This window comes from Rhinolophus ferrumequinum, chromosome 18 (genome assembly GCF_004115265.2).
Source record: "Rhinolophus ferrumequinum isolate MPI-CBG mRhiFer1 chromosome 18, mRhiFer1_v1.p, whole genome shotgun sequence".
Taxonomy (NCBI): domain Eukaryota; kingdom Metazoa; phylum Chordata; class Mammalia; order Chiroptera; family Rhinolophidae; genus Rhinolophus; species Rhinolophus ferrumequinum.
This window is the reverse complement of record NC_046301.1, coordinates 5,082,488-5,101,514: the sequence shown is the minus strand read 5'-3', so window position 1 is coordinate 5,101,514 and position 19,027 is coordinate 5,082,488. Positions and strand designations below refer to the sequence as shown.

Genomic DNA, 19,027 nt, shown 5'->3' with positions numbered 1-19,027 from the left:
TGTGGAAGGAAACAATACAGGAAAGAAACTACTAAATTTTAACAAAGAAATACCAGTTTGGAGAAATAAGCAATAAATACTTAGTTGATGAAAATAGAACTTAATAATAGAATATTTATGCTAATTCCTATGAAAGTGCTCATATTGGACCCTTTTAACCTACCAAAAAAAAAAAAAAGGCAATTTCACCTGGTTCAACTTGGTATTAGTAAGTGTAGAGTCTAGTCCACTCAAAGACACACATGTCTTTCTAGGATGACCTTGATATTCAACTAAACGCTGCCATACTTTGAGAATAGACAAACAAAAACCCTATCTCAACCTCATCAGAGATTACAATGGTTCATGTGGGGTAGCATGTAACTAATAAAGTTAACAAAGAGCCAAGTTAAGAGGGACAAAGTCTGAGAAGCAATAATGTCTAATTCACTGTGACTGGAGCTAAGAAACAGTGACTGGTTGAAGATGCTCAAGTATGGAACAAACTCACAATTTCACTAAAGATGTACATCCCTTTTTAATCATGGGATAAACAAATACACAGCTAAACAATCCTTTATAATCCAAATTATAAAGAATTAAATCACATTTGGCTGGATCTTAAAGGACTTGAAAATGGGCAACCTTAAAGCATTTATGATATTCATCAATTAAACAGAATAACTCACTTATCAAATCGTTCCCTAACATGGTTAACACTTTTCTGCCTTTGCATGTGCATTCAGGAACTTCTCTGGCAAGAGAAATTATATGTTTAGTCACTGCTTTTTACTATCACGTAGCATGGTGATTGAAAATATTAGGCACTCAAATGTCTGTTGAATTAATCAAATGATTAAGAATTATTATTTGTATTCTTGGATTTTAATTTTTAACAAAAATAAACGGGTGAGATAGTAGGACACAAAGTTGAATATCTTTGCTAGATGGATAGCTTTAAAATAAAATCTTAAAAGAATGAATTTTCTTTTAAACTCCAAAAGGGTAGTGGCTTTATAATGTCTGTAAAAATAAATACAAAATGGCTACATAATGAATAAGGTAATTATTTTTCCAAAAATTAAAATTTCAAAACCCTAATGTTTCAATGAAATTTGACATGGATATTTCCAAATTTTCAGCAATCTCTGGACACTGCTGTTGCAAGATTCTGATTTTGAAAGCTGAAAACCACCAATATTAAAAAAAAATTTACTAGTCAAAACACACCAAAAAATAAAAGATTTTTAATGTGACAATAGATTGCCTAACTCACATACTAAATTGCTCTATACAGGGAGATTTCACAATCCAGGAGCCATAGCCATGTTGCTTTAAGTAGGATTTCAACAAAGTTTTAGCTTCTTGATAGGATCCAGACATACACTATAGAAAGAAAAAAAAAATTGAATTATAGAATATAGGCAGAATTTGGCTTATGAAAAGTATGTAGCCCTAATCTTATTTCTTTAGCTTGACATCTTAAAAATTAATGGAAATATTTTTGAATTCCTATTTTTTTTCTCAACACTATTTTTGAAACTAAATTTTCTTTCCCAACACTCCTAAAAGAATTTCTTCTTTTTTAACATTTTTAATTAAAAGAACAATCATACTCATTATAGAAAACTTGAAAAATAGAGGAAACATAGAGAAGGAAATGAAAAATCACCTGTAATCCCCAAACTACAGACAACCACTATTCATATTTTGGTTTATTTCATTTTTTTATAAATGAACACATAGATGAACTAAAAATAAAGCTTTATTGAGGTATAATTTACATACCATAAATTCCCCACTGTAAGTATACAGTATTTGATTTTTTTTTCAGTAAATTATACAGATATGCTACCCAAGTCCAGTTCTAAAACAATTCCATCACCTGCAAAGAGTTCCATTTTCAGTCAGTCTGTATACCTGGCCCCAGCCCCAGGCAACCACAAAGCTACTTACTTTCTCTAGAGTTTTGGTTTTTCTAGAAATTTCACAAAAAATGATGAACACAGTCCGTAGTCTACTGCGTCAGGCTTCTTTCAGCAAGCATGTTTTCAGATTCCTTCATGCTGTTTCATGTATCAGTAGTTTGATCCTTTTTATTGCTGACTAGTGCTCCACTGCATGGATACATCATAGTTAATGCATCCACCAGCTGGTGAACATCTGAACTGTTTCCAGTTTTTCGCTACCATGAATAACGTTGCTGGAAACATTTATGAATGCCTCTTGAGGGAATATAAGTTTATGCTTCTCCTCCCGTGAAAGTGCTGGGTCACATGGTAAGGATATGTTTACCACTGTAAGTAAATGCCCAACTGTTTTCCAGAGTGATGGCACCATTTGTCACTCCTGTCAACAGTGTAACAGCTTTCCAGTTCCTCCGCCACGACACATGGATAGTCACTCTTCTGGATTTTAATGCGTGTGTGGCAGTATCTCACTGTGGTTTGATTTTGCATTTCCCTAACAACTAATGAGGCTGAGCACCATTTATATGTGTGTTTGCCATTTGTATATCGTCTTTGCCCCCTTTAAAAACTGGCTTGTTTGCACTCTTGAGTTTTAAGAATTCATAGTATGTTCTAGATCCAAGACCTTTGCCAGATGTATGATTTGTGAGTATTTTTTTTTCCAGTCTGTGGCTTGTGTTTTCATTTTCTTAATGAAGACTTTTGAAATCAAGTTTTAAATTCTGGAGTCTAAATGGCCAATTTTTTCTTTTATGGATTGTGCTTTTGGTGTCATATCTAAGAAAATTTTCCCTAACCTAAGAATACAAATATTTTCTCATGTTTTCTTTGGAAGTTTAATAGTTTAGCTCTTTTAGATCTACGATCCATTTTTTTTTTGCATGACTGATACATCAAATTAATTTTTTGTTTTGCCCACAGATATCCAACTGTTCCAGTGCCATTTGTTGAAAAGACTATTCTTTCTCCCATTAAATTACCTTGGCACCTTTGTATACAATCAATTGACTATAACCGTGTGGGTTTATTACTCTTCCATTGATCTATATGTCTATCATTACATCAATACACTGACTCGATAACTGTGCCTTTATGACAGATTTGTAACTGGGTAGGGTGAGTCTACCAATTTTACTCTTTCTAAAAATGTTTTAGTTCTTCTATGTCTTTTGGATTTACATACCAATTTTAGAATCAGCTTGCCAATTTCTATACAAAAGTTTCCTGCGATTTTGATGGAGTTTGCATTGAATCCACACATTAATTTGGACAGAACTGACATTCTAACAATACTAAGCTTTCCAATCCCCGAAAAGGTACATCTCTCTATTTATTTAGGTCTTCTTTAATTTGTCTCAGCAATGTTTCATTATTTTCAGTACGTAGGTCTTGCATTTGTTTTTATTCCTAAGTATTTTTCTTAGTCTTTTTACAAATACCTTTTAGTACAGAGGCCCTGGAAAATACATAGTATTCAACATTTGGACCCATTCAGAACCAGTGTCTAGTGATTGTTAAGGCTTTACATTCCTGTTTTTTACATATTCCATTATTTTTGTATGAAACTTATTTCAGTAACATATTGTAGCAACTCTGTGGACTGTTTTATTGTTCAAAGGTTGTACATTTTTAAAATTGTTTAAATTGTTCCATTCTAGCTTGTTTAAATTGTGAGGTCTGTTTTCCACATGGTGTGCAGCTGCTGTTGTCTCTTCCATGTTTTGTTTTCTTATTTTTATGTCTTAGCCTTGCCTCCTAGTGGTTACCCTGTATCTGCATAGCTTATTGATAGGCAAATGATTTCAGCAGACATTGTACTCAAACACCTGAAACCTGTAAGGCCTGCACCTTCTTCTGATCCATTTGTGAGTGTGTGTGGGGGAGGGAGGGGTATTTAACGTTGTAGCCAGTTCTGTTTCAGTTTCTTTACTGGGTTCTCTTGGGTCTACCAGCACATGAGTGTAGTTTCTCATTCTCAGTCAGCCAGGGATATAGAGAGAATAGACCTCAGGCCTTCCATGGCTCTTTCATTACCAAAATCCACTCAAGTTACTAGTTGGTCCATCATTTGCCCCAACCAGGACCAGCAAAGTAACTGATTTTCCCCATTTGTTTCCTACCAGGTTTGGTGCTTTTCACTGACAAAGCCACAGAGTTGGGTCACGCCCTACCCCAAATCAAGTCTACCCCCTCTAGCAGCAAGCCGACTGCTTTTGGTGGCATTCTCACTGGTAAAACTACAGTTCTTACCATTCGAAGAGAACAGGAATAGCCTTGAGCAAAGGCGACATGAACTCCTACTGCTCCTATCCAAAGTTCTAGCAGGTTTTCAAGAACATATACTTTTCAATATGTTTTCTGCCTTTAGTCAATTTCCAAGGATGTGAAAACTGTTTTTTTGGCCTAGTTTTATACTTGTTTTTATAGAGATGATCTGCAACCTCTTTATGCCGCCAAAACCAGAAATTGACAAAACTTTTATACTTAAAAATATATGTGTACATACACACAAACCTGTAGTTATTAATATAAGTCATTAAAGATTGGGTTTATACAGTTTGAGCACTAAGGTATTGGTGAAATGAAGAGACTTTCACATATACTATCTCATTACTGAAACTGAAACTAGATTATCAGAAACAATTTATATATGCATATATGTATATTTAATAACTTGATAACACAGATAAGTTATATTATGAGCACGTCTCATATCATTTTATGTTGAGTGAGAAAAGAAGATTAAAAAGATCATTATCTTTTACTGTGACCTCAATATTTTAATATCATACACAAAAATATGTATCATGACAAGAAAGTGAAACAAAATGCTTAAAAGTTAAGAGTATCATGTTTGAACAGTTGATGGTATTACAAGTAATATTTTTTCCTCTGTGCCTTGAAAAAATTGCAGAATTCTCTACTCAAACACGCATTATGTATGTTAATACTAAAAAAAGAATAAATATTTTTAAAGAGAGAAAATGGCTATCTACATCACCTACTAAGGCCCAAATCACATGCGGAAATGAAAGTTGTTTCACAACTTTAAGATAGGAAAACTAATTTATTTGGATATCTTAATGTATTATTTTAGAATACTTAACTTGTATGGTTAGCACAGTTAAAATCATGTATAGAACAGATGTGATTATCATTTTGTTTCTCTGGATATGACAGCAGGTTTTGAGCAATACTGTCAAAGCACCTACCATACCAAGGTCGCTATTTTAAGTGGCAACACATATCCAATTTCTAGCATGTTCATTTAAAAATTAATTTTACCACTACATGGCAATACCTTATATTCAATAACTATTCAATCAAGTTTTGCTACTATCATCACCCCAAAGTCACCACACTGTTGTTGTCTTCAATTGCATTTCTATGATTAACAGCACTTCTTTAAGGACTTACCTTAGCTGCGTGGTATGTACTAGCTTCAAGCACATCATCTTTCTTAGCTTCACTGGCAAGCAGGTTAAATCGACTTAACATTGCAGCCTTGCAAAGCCGACTTGCCATGGACACACCACTTTTAAATGGGGAACTAAGATAGAAAGGAACAAAATAATTACAGTCAGTATTCAACGATTTATGCTGGCAACTGTAGGGATTAAAATCAACACAGAATAAACAGATATTTATCTCAATTATGTGCAATGCATATAGTGAAATTTTTTACATATTCTGAATATTTACTTTATGAACTATTTAAGTAAATTGCAGTTTAAGTTATATAGTATTGCATTAAAATTAAAGCAGGAGATGGCTATTTGGAACCTTTCTATTGTTTCAAGCAAAATTAATCTACGGTGATCCAAATTAAAACAGTGGGTCTACCAGGGACTGACTGGAAGAGGGCACAGAAATATTTCCCAGGATGATAAAAATGTCCTGCATTTTGAGCAGGGTGATTGTTACACAGAGATACACAACACATACATCAAAACTCATGAAATTGTACAGTGCCTGTCACTGTATGTAAATTTTAACTCACCAAAAAAAGTAAAATATACACATGCATTTCACAATCCTCCAGATATACGTGTTCCTGAATGCACATGCAGGTATAGATTTTGTCTATGTTTTTAATAAAAGTGATTCCACACATCATGAACTTTTTGGCTAGTGTAACTCTTTCCCTTCACATCTTCTCATTAGTTGCTCTTGTGATAGATTACAAAAATTGCACAAATCCTTCATTCCTATCTCCACACACTTTACAATATGATTTTTCAGAATCTCCCATCAACAAGCTGTGTTTGATTTCCTCTCTTCTTGAATTTGGGCTCACTTTGTGACTTGTGTTAGTGAACAGAAGAGACGATGTACCAGTTCCAAGCCTGGGCCTCAGGAGGCTTTGTCCTCATTCTCTTGGGACTGCTCTCTGGCCATGTAAGCCACCTGGGACTAGTCTCCCAGAGGGGGAGGGAACACACGGACAGTAGCCCAGCTGTCCCTCTAAGATCAGCCAGGTTGACCTTCAATTAACCTAGAGCTGACCCTAGGTGCATGGGGCAGCCCAACCAAATCAGCTCAGTTGACTTAAGGATTTGTGAGCAGTAATAAATGATGGTTGTTTTAAGCCACAAAGTTTTGAGGTAGTTTATGTGCAGCAGTAGCTAACATATGCTCCTGTGTATGAAATCTATTGATCTCTATATATTAATTTTCCGTCATGATACTTTGTGTTGTGGTAGGTTTCCAGATGGTTCCCGTGGGCTTTTCAAGTAGAAAGATACCATATGCAAAGAGCAGTAATTTTACCTTCTCCTTTCCAATATTTTATATCTTATTTCTTTTCATGTCCAAATACATTGAGTAAAATGTTAAATTAACAGCAATAACAGTAAACAGTCAAGTTTGTTCTGGATGTTGGTGAAAAATGTCTCTGAGTTTTCATTATCAATTGTGATACTTTTGGACTAATACATTTTATCCTTAACAAAATGATCTATTCCTTTTTTTATTGAGTATCTTTATCTAGAATAGTTGTATAGCTGTATTATATACCTTCTTAGAATTTATGGAGATGAATAGACGGTATTTTTTCCCTTAGATCCATAATTTTGACAAATTACATTAATAAGAGTTTCTAATCTGGTATTATTTCCATTATATTACTGTCCTCACATTCCCATGAGAAAAACCCAATTGGTACTGTTGTATAAAAAATATGATTTTAATATACTGCTAGATTCTGCTTCCTAAAATTAATATTTTTTTAGCAGTTCTGCTTGAATATAAAAGTGACCTTGTTCTGTAACTTTTTGGGGAAGGAGCAGCAATCTTCAATCATGTTTAAGTATCAGTGATACACTTACTTCACATAAGCATTTGGATGTTTTCCGTATTTTTAGATAGCATTGGAAGTTTCTGCTATTTAAAGGTTTATAAAACTCCTCTGAAACACCTTGGAATCATGCTTTCCTTGGGAAGAAGTTAGGGTAACTTTTTGATAACTTTCTCATGAAAATAATCTGTTTAGATTTTTCTTTCATTTATACCAGTTTTAGAAATATTTTTTTCCTAGAAATTTACGCATTCCAACCCAGGTTTTCAAATATATTTGCATGGTTGGGCACAAAAGTTTCTTACGATTCTTTCAGTTTTCGGTTTTCTGTTTCTGAGTACTTTACTCCCTTACTACTTTGTATGAGATTAGCTAGTGGTATTTTTTCAGAAAATCAACTTTTTATGGTTACTTAACTTTTTCTGTTCTCTAGTTCTTTACATTTCTAATATTATTAATTTCACCATTATGCTTATTTCCATTATTTGTTGATATAAGCATTTAAAGCATTGGCTTTTCCATTCAGCTTTACTTTAGCTGTATATCCTACAAATTCTGATATGTAATTTTTTTAATACCCTTGTTTTCTAAATATTCTGTAGTTTCATTTTATATTTCCTCTTTGAGATAAAAGTTACAGAACTTCTCAGCGAAAGGAGTTTCTAATATTATGATTTTGTCATTTATAGTTTTATTACATCAGAGAATATTATCTACTGACTGCTTCTACATTTTAGAGTTTGAGATTTTCTTTGTGGCCTAACATATGGCCAATTTTTGTCAGTGTTCTGTAGGTTCTTAAATGTAGGTGTATTTTGTATTTTTATTGTGTTTTTAAATAAGTTAATGAAATCGACCTTGTTGTTTAAAACTACTATATCTTTGCTTAGTGTTTTGTCAACTTGATCTACCAAAAACTGAAAGAGGTTAATTATTGTCTCAACTAGTAGTGTGTGTCCATTTTTCTTCTCCCATAATTTCTGCTTTATAAATGTTGATATGCTATTGGCTGCATAGATATTCATAACTGTCTGTCTTCCCTGCAAATTAATTTTATATTGTTAAAGTGTCCTTGGCTTTATATAATGCTTTGGTGCTGAATTACACTGTCCAATATTTAGATCACATCTGCTTTCTTTGTGTTTGTAATCACCGGGCAAGCATTTCACCATAATAAATGAGTTAAGTTCATTTTACATTTATTAATTTCATCTCTATTATGCTATTAGAGGCAGGATCAAAAACTGTGGCGAATGCTGCTGCCAAGTGCCATCCAACAAAATGTAGGGATCTTCAATATGGGAAGCGATGTGTTGAACCTTCGTAACAGTGTGTGACAAGTTTCAACTTGTTCGGTGCAGTCAGTCGGGTGTGATCTATGGTTGAGAGAAGGTGGATTTTAAAGTGTGCTGTAAATCATCCTCCATCATGACAGAGCTCTGAGTCACACATCGCTTATGGTACGGCAATTTCTGTCAAATAAAAACATTACGGTGTGTCTTCATCCACTTTATTCACTGGATCTGGCACCGTGCGACTCTGGCTCTTCCCCAAAGTCAAAATGATTCAGGACATCCAGGCAGCCATGACAGCACAAAAGACACTCATGAAAATTCTTCCAGAACTGCTTCAGAAAGTGGCAAGAACGATGGGATAAGTGTGTTCAAAGTAAGGGGGAGTATTTTGAGAGGGAATTAATGGCAATGAGTTTTTTACTGTAATAAGTTTTTTATTTAAACATTCACTGTATTTTTTGATCACACGTCACGTTTGTAGTTTTTTAACTTTCATAAAAGACCTGTTTTGTTTGCATGTGTCTAGTTTGTTATTAACAGTCATACACTTCTCTATGCTGATTCAAAGCATAAATAGCATAATTCATTCAAGGTAAAATAATCAGTAGTGTGCTTGACTGAGTTTGTACCAAGAAACATTTGTATATGGTCGTAATTTGTCTTTCACAAAGAAAGTAAATTTAGGCACTTAAACTTTTAACATTATTCACTACCTCACACTAAAAGAAGGGTTTAGGTTTTACTTCATAATCAACGGTAGGAGTATCACAAAGACATGTCTAAAACACAGTGTATCACGTGTAAGAACAAAGGCTTTGGAAATAAAATGTCCAGATCAGATTCCCAGTTGTGCCACTTACTACTTGGGTGACTTTAAGCAAGATGTTTAACCTAGCTTGCATCTCAGTTTCTTTACCTGTAAAAGGACAACAACACACCTAATCTACAGGGCTATTACCAGAAGGCAGTGTACCACAGTACAACAGTTCTCACACTTGACTGCACACAAGTCATATTTGGGAGAGCATGCCAAAAATACTGTTTCCTGAACCCTAAATCCAGAAATTCAGATTCAGAAGGAGAAATTTTAAAGCAAATACATTGTATGGTTCTAATGCAAATGGTCACGAAATGATACTTGGAGAAACACAGGTTCTGAAAACTGATTCTGAATTCTGGCTCTACCACTTACTTAGCAACTTCAGTAAATTATGTAACTTCTCCAGGCCTGTCTTCTCATCAGAAAAAAAAAATTAAATTGTACTATGCCTGCAACATAATCACGTTCAATTAATGAAACTATTATTACTGTTATTGAGAATTTTTTTAAAATGTATCAAAAAAAGTTAGAACAACAAGTGTACTAAAATGTCGTCTTTCACTTAAGTAATATTTGATTTTACAAGAAATTAGTTGTGCTAACCTTTCAGTGATCTTCCCACTTAGGCCATCCACAATCTCCAAAGAATTGTCCCCTTGTGCCCAATTCAGACTCAAGGATCTATATTCCACATTTGTTTGCAGTAGATATGCAGAAGGTACTAAAACTATTTGAGGTCGGTTGACCAAGTAAAATATCGGAAGTTTTGAAGTGAGTGCGTCATCAACACGTTGTTTGATAGCAATTTCTAAGCCTCTAGTATCACTGCAATTCGCATCACCTAAAAAGCAAAAACAGAACACCACAACGTCAATATCAAAGACTATACAGGAAAAAATAATGGGAAAGACTTTGAAGTCCATTTTGTTATCCTTCATGTTGTGACCTTCCCTTTCCTACTTTCACTCTTAGCAGCTACTTCTCTACTCTTTACCAGAACCAGGACATGGTGACAGCAGTCAGAATGTCCATTCAAAAAAGACTCTTCTACAGAAAATATGAATTAACATTCCAGTGAATAAAAGCAAAGGGACACAACTGACTCAGAAAGAACATGGCACGTTTTCCAGGCTCTGCCGAAAAGAACAGGCTCATTCTGTCTTGACTGCTCAGATCACAGCATGAAATCAGCACATAATGCAGCAGATAAACATGGCTGAGAAAAAGTGGGTGAAAGTCAGCCATTTTTCCACATCTAAGGGCCACAAATTACAACTGTTATAGTATCACAATGTTCTAGTTTCCCAACACAAAGTTTTTTATACATTGACCATTTCTGGTTAAAACTGTGGGCAATACCATGCAAAAGCTTGGAGTTCTCAAGTTAAAATAATTGTTGAAGAAGAGCCCTCAAGAAGATGCAATGTTATTAGTATAAAATAGTGGGATGCATCAAATTTAGAACAGAAGTTAGGGAACAGTCATTCCTATTTAAGTTAGTGATTCTGAAACAGATCTCCCTCCTTCTTTTTGTGTCCACATCATTGAAATTGTTGAGATAGCTACTGGACTTACATTATTATGACTATTTAGGAACTAGAGGATGATGTAAGAAGAATATGAGTTGCTTTTGACAACACCTTTTTTCTAAGCCCTCCTCTTAGATAGGTTCCAAAGCAAGAGATACTGACAAATGAAAGCTAACAATATGCTTGTGCACAGAAAAAATGTTGGGAAGAAATAAGGTCTGCGGAATAGTTTCCACTATCTATAATGAAGACATGAGTTCAAAAGAAAATGTTATATATTTATTATGCACTGTCCTCCAGACTAAACGTGTCCCCACAAAGTTCACATGCTGCAACCTAACCCCCAATGTGATGGTATTTGGAGGTGGGGTTTTGGGAGGTGATTAGGTCATGAGGGTGGAGCCCTCACAAATGCGATGGGCACCCTGATAAAAGAGGCCCTTCCCCTTGTGAGGCCACAGTGAGAAGACAGCCATCTGTGAACCAGGGAGTGGGCCTTCACCACACACTGCACCTGACAGTGCCTCGATCTGGGACTTCCCAGCCTCCACAACTGTGAGAAACAAATGTCTGCTGCTTAAGCGACCCAATCATGGTATTTTTTTGTAGCATCCCAAACAGACTAAGGCATATTGTAATGTGATGATGACACTGGTTGTGTCTAAAATAGCAAGACATATTTGGAAAAAGAAAAAAAAAGCCTCTACAAGTCAAGCTCTGTGTTAAGACTACTTAAACATCAAATCGTTTCACCTAGATGTTTTAGTGGGGTGGTATAAAACCTAATTTAATAGAACAAAACCAAGAATATTAGTATTTTATTAGAAATTTTACTTTTCCCTTCTACATGAAACTTTTACTATGAACTATAGCTGAGGTATGAGTTTGGTTATATCTTGAGACTAAATCTTGTTTCTGAAAAAATGTATCTCTAAAATGACATCCCTCAATTGGAAAATTTGTATTTCATTCATCTGAAATGATCTGAAATAATAACATGAAACTCAGGTTAAAATCAAAGGGTAAATCTTTTAAAAACTATGGCAGACCTGACCTGACAGCTTTCATGCAGAGAATGTCTCAGGAGCTTAGTCTACCGTAAGTAAAGCCAACAGAAATGGCTGCTGAAACAGCTAATACAAACTGAAGCTGCGTTAATTAGAACACAGGTTTAGCACACAACACAACATCACTAAGAAGGATGCCCTGGTCATACTACCTCTGGAACGGCATATTTAGTCTGAGGCATTCCGTTGTAACACTGTCACCCATGTGTTACAGAACATCTGGAGAAAACAAACCATGTTCCTGTGAAACACAAACGATGTCTGGATAGGTGAAGACAGAAAGGCAGGAAGCGCCTTGTCTTTGTATTTCTAACGCTCATCTGTATTTTATGTGGATGGTGCCCCGAGAAGAGTCGGTAAGTGTGCACAGCACCTAGCATGTAGTAGGTGGCTCAATAAGTGGCACATGAGAAAGGAGCATAAGAGATTAGGTCACAGAGAGCAGGGGTCATCAACCCTGGATGCACATCAGAATCGCTAGGGATGACGACAGTGATGCACTGCCAGTCGCCTGTAAAAGCTTCCAGGAGAGCCTGAAGGGCAGCAAGAAGAGTAAAAAGTGACAGATCAAATTTACTTTTCAAGTGTTCCAGGCAGCAGAGTTAGCATTAAGTAGAAAAATAAAAGCTCTTTCAAAAATAAAACAGGCTGACTCAAAGCATGTATTTCTGAAATGTTTCCTGACCTCCTAAGATAAGCCAGCCCAAGGTCAGTGTGGCAAAGCACCTGCCTTTAAGCGCATCAGGCTTAGCAGAACAGCAGTGAGATTCCAGGTACTGGCTACGCTCAGATACGGCTGTCAGAGCTGAACCTAATCCCAAAAGCTCAGGCTCTGCTCACTAGCAAACTGAATGATTCAAGTATTTTAGGAACATTCTGGACTGCATATTACTGATTCTTAAAGAGATAAGAATCCACACTAGAACCTCTAAGGTTATCAAATGCTTCTTAAAAGTCCATGAACTATGTTTAAAACAGACTTCTTCACTAGGAGGGAATCAGCATTTAGTATTCTCTACAATCCAATTGCACAATTCAAATCAACACCTGAAACGGACTCCTGGGTAGAAATAACCTCTGGACACACATTCTTGAAGTACTTTGACAGATGATCTTATCTTAATAGGATACTGAAGGCAAAATATACTTTTAAAAGCTGGAAAAATATAAATCCAACTATTTTTAAATATCTAAGCAAAGTGATTTTTTTCCATATTACTATGAAATTAGTTTCTGTTGAATTAATAGTAAATGCCTTTTTAAGTGCAAGCCTAAGATTTTTTCTTAAAAAAGAAAAATATTACCATAAAATGACAAAAGGAACATCTGAGAACATCTGCAACATAAAACATATTTCTGCAAACTTTTTTAAAAGTTAAATAAAGTCTTAAAATATAATACTCTCTCCATTTGTAACCGATATATTAAATTATGTTTCTAAGAATGAAAATGAAGACCTGCAAAGAATTTTGTACGGCTTCAGAGAAAAGAGGACAAGGTATTATAAAAAACAGATTCAATCTATATTGTCACTTGGTACAGGATTAAGGGGAAGCAAATTTTAATTCTAAATAAGAAGGAATTTTGTTTTAAACAATTGGAGCTATTTAACTAATGGAGTAGACTGATTAAATCCCACATCCCACATTACCGGATGCTTTTAAACCAGGGTTAGATGATCCTGTATCAGGAATGGCATAAAAAGAGTTTACAGTGAGAAGCTGTACTAGATGACTAACAAAGTTCAATGAACTCTTAAGATTCTTTTAGTTATCCAAATCACATTGTTTTGGTGTACTCATACTTTAAATGCATATTTTTCAAAGTGAGCCATCGCACCTGCTGAATCAGAATCAAGGCAGCGCTTTTGCAATGTATATTCTTTAGCCTCGAAACTCCTTGCCCTCCCCCACTCCCACATAGAGATAAGAGGTTCAGAAATCTGCCTTTTTTACGAACAATTGAAACACACTAAAATCATTTACATTACACTAGACAGAACACCAACAAATTCATTTTCAATGTGTCCCACAATATGCCAAGAAAGAAGGAAGAAGCAATTTTACAGACTTCGAGTGTTTTTACAGCTACCTGGTGTCTCCATTGTTACATGCAAGATGACAGTCAAAATAACGAGATCTAATTGTTAATAAGTCCGTGTTCCAAACTATTAATACTAAATAATTTTTAAAAGAATCTGTATCCATCCTTTTAAGAAACAAAATATAGCAGAGTTACATCATACAAATAACAAATTCTAAAAGATTTTTCTTCACAAAAGTCAAAGAAAGCCTTAAAAGCTAAATCTGTGTTTCTAGAAAAACCACAGACATTTCTTGGATAATTTAGAGACATTTATCAAGAAAAAGAGTCTTTCCTAAAGGTTGACATAAGTTTGAAGTGCCTGAGAAAGTATGCAGAGGGTGCCAAAAAAATTTTTTTTACACATTTTAAGAAAGGAAAAAATGTATTAAAATTGTAATACTCAATATATACCGATAACAAAAGATAAATACAAGTCATGTGTATACATTGTTTTGGCACCCCCGTTATGAACTGACTAAAAGAAAACATGGCAAAGACGAACTTTAGTAATCAAATTAAATCTAAGAAAAGAAGCAGTTAGAGAAAACCATTTTTAAGGGTGTGAATAAACAGGCACTCTCATGTAAAACTGCCAGTAGGAATGTGATCTGGAGGGTAACTTGGTAATATTTTCTAAAATTGCATACATTTTTGACCTGCAATTCTTCTTCCAGGAATTCACCTTACAAATACACTTTAAAATGTGTGAAAAAGCAATGTAAAAAGATCATTCAGTATAGCATTTTGGTAGCTGTAAAAGATCAGAGACAATCTAACATTCCATCAAGCTACAACTGGTTAAATAAATGGTACACTTATGGTACACTTATACAAAGAAATACCATACAGCAAGCCATGAATAATAATGAGGGAATTCTTTATATACTCACAGGGAAAACTTTCCAAGATATATTGTTAAATGAACAAAGATGCAGAAGAGTATTAAATTGTATGATCCCATTCATGTAAAATAAAAAAAAAAAGAAATTGTGCACTTACTTCTATTAGCATAGACTATATTTGGAAAGAAAAGCAACGAACTATGTCATAAACATGGATGCCACAAGGTAAAATGGGTGCCTGGGCACTACAATGGGAGGGAGGCTTTTCACTGAATACCCTTTTGAATCTATTGAATTATGAACCAAGCAATGTGTTATGAACCAAGCAATTCCTATACAAAGAAAATAAGCTTAATATTATAAAACTAAACAAATAATAACCATTTTCCTATTTAAAACTCATTAAATCCAAACCAAACAACAGTGGCAAGAAAACACAACAGTCTGTACACTCGTACATACTCAACTGAAAAAGTATTACTTACAAGAAAAATTCCTTAAAAAATGGGTATAAATAGACACACAGACAGACAGACACACACACACACACACACACACAAACACACACACTCACGAACAGAAACAGCACCACCTATAAACAAAGACATTAGCCATGTGAGAATCTAACGTTTGCATGTGTAACTGCGACCAAAATATAAGCAAAAAACAGCCACATAACGGTAGTATTTGTTTCACCAGAGTAACTAAAACTTTGAAATACGTAGGGCTTCATGAAAACTACAGAAATGAGCCCCAGAATTGTTCGTCAATGAGATAATGTCTGGAAAACCACTCAAATATAAATACAGCATTCTGTAATATCCCCCACCAAAGAAAGAGATAATTTACTAATTCACATTTATTTTTGTGTTCTAGTTACTTCCTATTCAGACGGATTGAGATCATAAAGAAATGTATGAAAAACGCATAAGGGTAGGAAAGAACCAAAATGGGTAGGTATTTAATACCTTTCTTATTTCGGGGATAACTAAATATTAGCTATTATATTTGAGAAGTTCAAGGAAACATCTTCTAAAAGAAAAGTGGAAAAACTGAATATTGTGCAAACTAAAGTTCAAGACAGAATACATATAACTGGCTAATGTAAAAATATTAATTCTTGGCCTCCTGATCAGATGACAAAAGTCATATTATACTAAGTGTGACTACAAGTTACCATAAAATGAGAAGCTCAACAAAACAGTGAATCTGGTTTTTTACCTTAAAGCGTCCCACATGCAAAGCCTGATTTTTTACTAATTAAAAAAATACAGCGTGTTTATGTGTAAAAGAGCGAGGAGGTACTGGAACCGCACTCACCAACAAGTATGCTGCTGATATAAACTGGCTGTATGAAGTGACTCAGCAATGCTCCCTGTACACCAAGCACTTCCCACTTTGTCAGTTTGTCACTTGAGGACATACTGCTTACTCTATTAACAACATCTTCAGGACAGTAGACCGTCAGATAAATTTTGCCTTCAACAGCCACATGGAGACTCAGTTCTTCATTGGCTTCAAACGCAGATATGGAATGTGGATTGAGACGCCTAGAGAAAGAAGAGAAAGTTTCTTCCTTTAAAAAACAAAGCTGACAAAGTCAAATCTATTAATATATCCACCGAAGAATTGTTCTCAAACATGCTTAACTTACAATTCCAGTAACAGACAGATGCAAACCTGAAGAAAGGTTAAGATGAATGCCAAACAGAAAGTAACCAGATTTAGACCTTCCAACAAAGATAAATTTCATATTATTGCCACTCTTTATGTCCCTTAAAAGCAAACAAAAACCTAATTGTTCTCCCTACCATAGTTTGTGAGTTATTTTCTCTGTATGAAAATTTTTAAAAACTGCAAAATGAGGGAATAAAAAAAAAGTGACAATTTGCATTCAAGATTCATCTTCAATAAAATATGTTAAAACAATAAAATCTAAAATTATTTTCCTTGAAGTTTCTGTCCAGGAACCCTCATTGGTCTTGTTTTCAAAGGTGTTACTGGAAGGATTTTTAATATTACCCACCATTATCTCTAGATGGTCAGATTCGAAGTGAATTTTACTTTATTCTTTGTGCTTGTCTGTATTATTGAAATTTCATGCTGAATCTACCCATTCACCAAGATAATGAAGTTTTGGCCATACACTGACCAGAAAAACAAACTATATTCCTTAACTCCTGTATGAATATGTGAAGAGTGCATAAATCCACTCTATCCTAAAGTTTACGAAGTCTTAAAGCTAGAAAGGATATCTGCAATAGCATAGGAAAGTAAGTGCAAAAGTACATGGAATATTTAAGTAGTAGTAAGAGGTAAGACTGAGGGAGATGGAGGGAGAAAGAATTTGTGGCCTCCTGCAGTCTACAAATAACATATCAACGTTGGAGGGAGACGATGGATACATATGAATTTATTTGCCAAAGGGATAGAGAATGCCAGATAAATGGTCACCGCGTTGCTTTTAAAAACAACTTCCATAATACTTACAACTGTGACTTAATCTGGGCTGATCCTTTAGGTAACTGGTTCATATAGAAGTAAATGTGGACGTTCTGTTTGAGAGTGAGTAAATTAGAGGCTGGTTCTGTGCAAAATATTGATTTGTCCATCATAGCAGGATTTTTGCTGTAGAAGAGTAGAAGTTGTCTATAAAAGTACCTAAAATAAATAGGTTATGATTTTATCAAGTCATAAAATTTAAAAATGTATCTTAATGAGCATCATGTTCCTAGGTGCCACGAGCAATGTGCCTGTTCTGTCAGAAGTTCTGATACTGACAAGAAGTCCTAAAATACTCTGAGCCTTCCTTCTTTAATGAAGTCTTTTGAGGCGTCTTCAGGCTCCCGGAGCCCCATCTGTCCCGTGACCTGCCTGAAATCACCAGTTCTTGACCGCTCCACTCTCATCTCCTGCAAAAGACGAGCTTCCCTACTCATTCTTCCCTTTTCTTTCTCAGAGAACCCTACTCCCAGCCTGCCTCCTGGCGAAGTGTCAGTTGGCTGCCTCACTTGTTTCCCCTTTCCTGCCAAGACAGACAGACAGACAGACAACAGTGGTTCCTGCTCCTTAGCTGTTCTGAAGACAAAACCACAAGAGCACAGAAAGGATACGGTGACGATCGTTGGCTGCATTAAGAACTACAGCAGACCTCCTGAAAGGCACTACTAATCAAATCAGGGACAGATACTATTTTGCTTATTAAAAAAAAAACACATGATGCTTTTAACCCTATCATCAGAAATATGTACATCATAAAAAAATGAAGCACCAATCTACAACAGTGCCAAGCATGGGAAGAAATAAACCTACAAGAGGTTATCTTTAAAGAGGTCGAATAATTGAATAAGCACCAAGGACAGTAGGACAATCAGTTGCATTAGCTTCACGGACTTGCCCCAAACCTCCCTTCTAAGGTTATAGGATTCTTTCCTTACTATTACAGATACAAACTTAAGTTTTTCAGGTAAAGCAGTATGTCTAAATTTGTTTTGAAATACTCCAGCAAAGAAAACACCACCAACAAAAAGTGAGGGTGCGTAGATTAAATAAGAACGGAAGAATGCTCATAACTAGATATGCTGATAATGGATCGTGGTATCAGAATGGCATTAGAATGCTGATAACTGAGTGACGAAATTCATTATCCTATTCACTCACAAGTGACAACTTATGACAACTTGTGAGTATGTGAAAATTTCCACAAAAAGTTTTATAAAAAGTAAGTTCAATGGGGTAAGAGAACCAAAAGCGGGGATACTGAGGGAGGTAGCACCCATTTCCCACGTCTCATGTTTTCATGGCAAGGGCCTTGCAGAGTAACGTTCCTAACCATTCTCTCCATCTGCTGTTCAATCGTGGAGCAAAGCGACAGATGAGTTTGGGAAGAGAAACTAGGCAGGCTCACCTCAGCCCTTTCCTTCTCTTTGAGACCTGCCAGCATAAAAGTCACCTTATGTACACTGGGCTACGTGGTCAACTTTGCACAGACCTCATAGGTGGAAACCCATCGGTTTCTGGTGCTGCCTTTGGACAAACATGGCTAATTCAGGGGGAAGTATTACCTAGCCTACCTGGTGCAGAGCTGAAGCTATGCTCTCCAATTACTTTCATCAGTAATAAAGAAGGCATTTTTATCTAAAAA

At 35.3% G+C, this 19,027-nt stretch overlaps 1 protein-coding gene across 2 annotated transcripts in view; it reads right to left on the bottom strand.

Annotated features, from left to right (window-relative positions):
- Positions 1 to 1,198: 1,198 nt before the first annotated feature.
- ADAD1 (adenosine deaminase domain containing 1) overlaps positions 1,199 to 19,027 on the bottom strand; it is a 32,569-nt gene continuing 14,740 nt past the window's right edge. Inside the window, exons 7-11 of one of the 2 annotated variants that reach the window (XM_033134758.1) lie at positions 17,374 to 17,511; positions 16,204 to 16,433; positions 9,964 to 10,201; positions 5,367 to 5,499; positions 1,199 to 1,365 (exon numbers count right to left, since the gene is read on the bottom strand). In XM_033134758.1, the coding sequence (XP_032990649.1) occupies positions 1,252 to 1,365; positions 5,367 to 5,499; positions 9,964 to 10,201; positions 16,204 to 16,433; positions 17,374 to 17,511 (853 nt within the window). In that variant the 3' untranslated portion in view covers positions 1,199 to 1,251. Of the gene's footprint in view, positions 1,366 to 5,366; positions 5,500 to 9,963; positions 10,202 to 16,203; positions 16,434 to 17,373; positions 17,545 to 19,027 lie in introns of both variants that reach the window. The other variant, XM_033134757.1, reaches the window with a different exon arrangement.